Source organism: Hipposideros armiger, unplaced genomic scaffold (assembly GCF_001890085.2).
Source record: "Hipposideros armiger isolate ML-2016 unplaced genomic scaffold, ASM189008v1 scaffold_188, whole genome shotgun sequence".
Taxonomy (NCBI): Eukaryota; Metazoa; Chordata; class Mammalia; order Chiroptera; family Hipposideridae; genus Hipposideros; species Hipposideros armiger.
In genome coordinates, this window is record NW_017731538.1 from 503,053 (window position 1) to 509,745 (window position 6,693).

Genomic DNA, 6,693 nt, shown 5'->3' on the forward strand with positions numbered 1-6,693 from the left:
GGAGCATTCCTGGATGCTTAGTGGGGCGAGGTGAGGGAGACGGCACTTCTGCTCCAGCGCTACTCAAACCTGGGTCTCTCAAGGCAAGGTCTGCACAGACGGGCTTTGAGAGAGCTGCCTGTCTCCTCATTCTTTGCATGAAGGAGGTCTTTCGCCATTTTATATACGTGTACTGTGGGGAGAGTTTAAGGGTTTAAACAGATTTGGGTCCAAAATTTGTCTTGTCCATTTTCTGTGTGACTTGTGTCAAATTCCTTACCTTCTGCAAGCCCCAGCTTAATCTCCCATAAATGGTATTAATGCCTGCCTACCAAGATTGCTGAGAGGATTAAATAAGTTTCAAATTCATAATGTACTTATCACTATGCCTGGCACGTAGTAGGTACTCAGGAAATGCTTTACATCCAGTGTTGTACAGTGAGCAAAAACAGCCAGGGTCCCCAGACTTCAGAATTTAGAGTTGTAGTCTCTCAACCCGTCAGGGGGAGGGGAGCCCTGGCAGCCATGTTTTATGAGGACAAGGACTGATTGGAAAGGATATGGGGTTCAAGAGGGAATGACTGGAAGGAATTGTTAGCCACATAAGATATAATTTAGTTCAGCTACAGGAGAATTTACCAGCAGTGGCCCCAGAGTTTATTCTTGCTCTGACGTGAGAAAATTCCAGGAGTCCATTGGAAAGTAATTTGGATTTGCCCAGAAAGCTGCAGTGTCAGCTTTCAGGATGTATCCTACCACCCACAGAAGAATGTATGTTGGTTACCAATTTAGAACAATAACATTGAGCACCACTTTCTCATCAGGCCCTCCTGAGAGGCAGAGCTGGGCACCAGGAGGCCTTGTGAGAGCCCCAGGGCTTGTTGGGCTACCTTCTAGGCCAGGAGCCCCTCTCTGCCCCATTGATGGGGTTCGCATTTAAGCCCTAGTCCTTGGAAATATCCCAGTGTACAGAAACACTGTCAGGATTCTGCAACCGAGATTCAAACATTCTGAGTGATCATTGTCAAAAGCACCTCCAAAACCTGTGAGAAGGGAGGCAGGGAGAATTTATTGAGCACCTACTATGTGCTGGAACCAAATAGACTAGGAACCTTAAAACTATAAGGAGAGGCCAGGCCTCCTCCAATGCTTGTTTCCAGGCCTTGGATTCTTTAATCCCCAGCTGACTGGCTTCCTTTCAGACCGACCGTGGTCTCCAGCCCCAGCTGTGTCCTGGACTTCAGCACTGCTCAGCAGTTTTCAACTTGTCCTGTGTCAGCGTCTTCCTCTAGTTCCCGCCATGGCTGTTCCAAACCTCCACCACAGCCTCCTCATTCTTAGCAGATGCTCTCCCTCCTATGCTCTGGGGACGAGAAGCAGCTGGGGTGCACTTCCCCTTCGAACCCTTTCTCCTTCCTCCCTCACCTACTCCTTCCTGTCAATCCAAGGTCAGAGGCAGAGCTGGCCACCTCCTCTCCAACTCTTGTCCCTCTTGAATCCCTTCTCTCCTTTCCACCTGCCCCATCACTTAGCCTTCCTTCTCCTTACCTCACAATGTCCCTCTGGTCCTCTGCTGTCTCTACTTCAAAGTATTTATTCTAGAAAGAAGAGATGTAGACTTTGTCTATACCGTCCATTCATGCCTCCTTCCATTGTGGTCTGATTTCTCCCCCACCACTGAGCTAAAGGGATTTTCACCAAGGTCTCCAGACTTCTAACTCCCAAAGGCCCTGGCCTCCTGCAGTCTTCATAGTCCTTAATCTCTTTGTGAGAGTTGATAGTCTTGGTTCCTCCTCTGTTGGCTTTCAGGACTACAACTCAGTCCTATTCTGCCACTCCCCTGCCCCCCAACCACCTTGCCCTGCCCCATTCTGTTTACCTGTGTTTCCTCCATTACAGGGGGTGTTTCATATTCCCTGGGCCTAGCATAGCACCCAGCTGATTGTAGATGTTCAATAAATATTAAATGAGTGAAGCCCACAAAATGCAGAGACCCACGGAAAGTTTGAAACTTTGTGCTCTGAAGAAAAATATTTGGAGGCATACCCATTTGTGCTGAAAGGCAGGGAGCAAAATAGAGAAACAAGATGCCCCTCACTGGGGGAGTTTAGGAGAGTGGGTAAGAGGCCAAGAACCATAAGCCCAGCTTTGTGGAGAGAATGCCCCTCCCTACTGCTTACCCTGGATGGCTAAGAGCTCCTGGGCCTTATCCCACACAGAATGAGCCAACTGATAGCTGACTTTACTTATGGCCCTTTTCTCTCTCTCTCTCTCTCTCNACACACACACACACACACACACACACACACACAGGTGAACTCTTGCCTCGGGAAGTTGCTTCAGGGGCTACCTGGGAGCAGGGCAGGGTACTGTGTAGAAGTGTCTCTGACTTTCTCTGCCAGAAAACTGCCATTTTCCTCTGTTTTTAAATAGTACTGTTGCTCCTTATAAGATTTCGTTTGAGTAAAGGGCTGTGGCCCAGTATAACTAGCTGGATCGTTATGTGTCTTACCTTCTCTCCTAAATGGCTGTAGCTTCCTTGGGGACGGGTGCTTGTCTTGTTCAGCATCACAGTGTCCACGACGGCTTAGCTTGTCTGCCCACCATGGCCCTAGTACCCACAGAACCAAGGCCATAGACCTTTGCCTGGCAAAGACCTTCAACATCCAGCTCTGGACTCACTCTCATCTCTTTTCTCTCCTTTCCCTTCCTTCCCCCCAAATATCCCTCTCTCCAACAACCTTGAAGTTCTCCCCCTTTCCCTTTGAATGGGCCTTACCCTCTGCTGAAACTTGCTTTCTTCTTTTTATTCCTGGCAAGCCAGAGGCAGCACAACACGGTGGGCTCTGCAGTGAAACCACCTGGGTCTGAACCCTGGCTCTGCCCCTTTCAGTCTGTGAAACCTTGGGCCAGATACGTACTTTATGCCTCAGCTTTTCTCCTGTGAGAAGAGGATGTTAATAGTTGCTTCCTCTTCGATTTGTTGTAAGGATTAAGAGCTAAACCACATAAACCACTTAAACCAGTGTCTGGCATATAGTAAGTGCTCAACAAGTGTAGGCTGTGATGATGGTGATGATGATGAAGAAGAAGAAAAAGAAGAAGAAGGTGGTGGTGATCATTTTTAAAGACCTCTGTGAAGCCTTTTCCAGCTTCACAGGCAGGATTCGCTTTTCCCCTTCTGGGATCCAAATAGAGCTAACCACTTGGGGCTCTAGTTATTTATTTCGCAAGCCTGAATTTACCCAGACTGAAAGTTCCTAGGACTAGGTCTCAGCAGTAAGAAAAACAACATCTTTACTAGTGTGCGTCGAACTTGGTACTCCATGCTTTTTCTCTCATTCAGTTATTTATTAAGACATAATCCACATGCCACAACATTCACCCTTTAAAGTATACAGTTAAATGGTTTTAGTATATTCACAAATGCGTGCAACCACCATCACTATCTAATTCTACATTTTATCCCCATAAAAAGAAATCCCATACCCATCAGCAGCCACTTCCCAATCTCGCCGCCCCCATTTCCTTGCAACAGCTAATATGTTTTCTGTCTCTATGGATTTTTCCATTCTCTACATTTCATATAAGTGGAATCATACAGTATGTGTCCTTTTGTTTTCTGGTTTCTTTCTCTCAGCATAATGCTTTCAGGGTTCATCCATATGTCAGCCCTTCATTCCTTTTTATAGCTGAATAATATTCTATGGTGTAGCTATACCACATTTTGTTAATTCATCAGTTAATGCACAGAAGTTGTTTTGGCTGTTATGAATAATGCTGCTGTGAACACTCATGTACAAGTTTTTGTGTGGACACATATTTTCATTTCTCTTAGGTATATACCTAGGAGTAGAGTTGTTGGGTCGTATGGTAATTTTATGTTTAACTTTTTGAGGAACAGCCAAACTGTTCCAAAGCATCTGCACCATTTTATGTTCCCACCAGCAATGAGTGAGGGTTCCAGTTTCTCCACATCCTCGTCAACACTTGTGGTTGTCTGTTTTTTTTTGATATGCCCATCCTGGTGGGTATGAAGTAGCTTCTCATTGTGGCTTTTATTTGCATTTCCTGTGACTAATGATGTTAAGCATCTTTTTATGTGCTGTTCGCCATGCATATATCTTCTTTGAAGATGTGTCTGTACAGACCATCTGCCCATTCTTTAACTGGGTTATTTGTCTTTGTATTGTTAACTTGTAAAATTCTTTATATATTTTTGATACTAGTCTTTTATCAGATATATGATTTGTAGATATTTTCTCACATCTGTGGGTTGTCTTTTCACTTTCTTGATAGTGGCCTTTGAAGCACAAAAGTTTTTAATTTTGAAGAAGTCAAACTTATCTCCTTCCTCTTTTGTTGCTAGTGCTTTTGGTATCATATCTAAGATATCCTTATTTAATCCAAGGTCACAAGAATGCTCCATAAGCTTTTCAAAAGCAATCTTATTTTCAATAACCCGACAAGGAAAGTGTAGTAGACGCATTTCACAGCTGAAAACTAAGTGGCCAAATGCCAGGGATGAGATTTAATCCCAGTTCCATCTGACCCTTGAACCCCACATGTGTCTGACTGTGCTTCCCCCCAAGCTCCTTTACCTCTGTGTCCCTCACAGGATTTGGCCCAGTGCCTGGTGCACAGTAGGCCCACAAGCAATGCATGTTGGATTGATGAGTGGCAAGTCCTAACAGGTGCACTTGGTGTGCGCTTGCTGGTTGATTTGGGTGGTGGGGGGTTTGCTCCTCAGTTACGCTGTTAACTAGGAGTTTGTATCTACAATGCTATAGAGGTCACTGAGTGTCTCTCTCCTCTCTCGCTTCTGCAGTGTCTCATCGTTGGGGGAGGACCATGTGGTTTGCGCACTGCCATTGAACTTGCCTACCTAGGGGCCAAAGTGGTCGTGGTGGAGAAGAGGGACACCTTCTCCCGGAACAACGTGCTGCACCTCTGGCCTTTCACCATCCATGACCTGCGGGGCCTGGGAGCCAAGAAGTTCTACGGGAAGTTCTGTGCTGGCTCCATCGACCACATCAGTGAGTGGAGCCAACGGGGGCATCCCATGAGGGGAGGGGCTGATCCTGGGTGGGACACAAACTCTCCACTGGAGGAGTCCCCAGCATGTTCCATGTTGCAAGTCCCTTGGGGCTTCACACATCAAACTGGCAAATATTTAGTGAAGTGCCAGGCCCTGTGCTATGCCCTGCCAGGCTATAAGCACCGTGAGGTCAGAGACGGTGGCATGCCTTGCTCACCAGACTATCTCCAAGACATAAAAAAGGTGCTTGACACACAGTAGTTGCTCAGTAAACTTCTGTTGAATGAATGAAGTATGGAAAACAGAGGCAGAGGTGAGTAATATAGTCTGCCCACTCAGGGAACTTAACCGAGATTTTTGTCAACAGTAAAAAAGTGCTTTCATAGAGTAGTCAGACTTGCTAGGTTGTTGAGGGCCTCTTGGGCAAAGGAGTTGATGATGTGTTGCTGGTTCTGGGGAACCATGGCAGAGAAATGACCCAATTGAGAGAGCGGGTACCAAGTTTCCTTGAGCTTTAGAAATGGTGGGGGTTCATCCACAAAAGGAGAGGAAATAAAGGACAGGGGTTTCAGGTCCCGGAGCATTCCTGGATGCTTAGTGGGGCGAGGTGAGGGAGACGGCACTTCTGCTCCAGCGCTACTCAAACCTGGGTCTCTCAAGGCAAGGTCTGCACAGACGGGCTTTGAGAGAGCTGCCTGTCTCCTCATTCTTTGCATGAAGGAGGTCTTTCGCCATTTTATATACGTGTACTGTGGGGAGAGTTTAAGGGTTTAAACAGATTTGGGTCCAAAATTTGTCTTGTCCATTTTCTGTGTGACTTGTGTCAAATTCCTTACCTTCTGCAAGCCCCAGCTTAATCTCCCATAAATGGTATTAATGCCTGCCTACCAAGATTGCTGAGAGGATTAAATAAGTTTCAAATTCATAATGTACTTATCACTATGCCTGGCACGTAGTAGGTACTCAGGAAATGCTTTACATCCAGTGTTGTACAGTGAGCAAAAACAGCCAGGGTCCCCAGACTTCAGAATTTAGAGTTGTAGTCTCTCAACCCGTCAGGGGGAGGGGAACCCTGGCAGCCATGTTTTCTGAGGACAAGGACTGATTGGAAAGGATATGGGGTTCAAGAGGGAATGACTGGAAGGAATTGTTAGCCACATAAGATATAATTTAGTTCAGCTACAGGAGAATTTACCAGCAGTGGCCCCAGAGTTTATTCTTGCTCTGACGTGAGAAAATTCCAGGAGTCCATTGGAAAGTAATTTGGATTTGCCCAGAAAGCTGCAGTGTCAGCTTTCAGGATGTATCCTACCACCCACAGAAGAATGTATGTTGGTTACCAATTTAGAACAATAACATTGAGCACCACTTTCTCATCAGGCCCTCCTGAGAGGCAGAGCTGGGCACCAGGAGGCCTTGTGAGAGCCCCAGGGCTTGTTGGGCTACCTTCTAGGCCAGGAGCCCCTCTCTGCCCCATTGATGGGGTTCACATTTAAGCCCTAGTCCTTGGAAATATCCCAGTGTACAGAAACACTGGCAGGATTCTGCAACCGAGATTCAAACATTCTGAGTGATCATTGTCAAAAGCACCTCCAAAACCTGTGAGAAGGGAGGCAGGGAGAATTTATTGAGCACCTACTATGTGCTGGAACCAAATAGACTAGGAACCTTAAAAC

General features: G+C 46.3%; 1 protein-coding gene across 3 annotated transcripts in view; it reads left to right on the forward strand.

The window, feature by feature from the left end:
- The window catches only part of LOC109388272 (protein-methionine sulfoxide oxidase MICAL2-like), a 99,505-nt gene that overhangs the window by 86,172 nt on the left and 6,640 nt on the right, over positions 1-6,693 (forward strand). For all 3 annotated transcript variants that reach the window (XM_019652860.1, XM_019652861.1, XM_019652862.1), the window contains one exon: positions 4,808-5,015. In XM_019652860.1, coding sequence (XP_019508405.1) covers positions 4,808-5,015 — 208 coding nt within the window. The remainder of the gene's footprint in view (positions 1-4,807; positions 5,016-6,693) is intronic.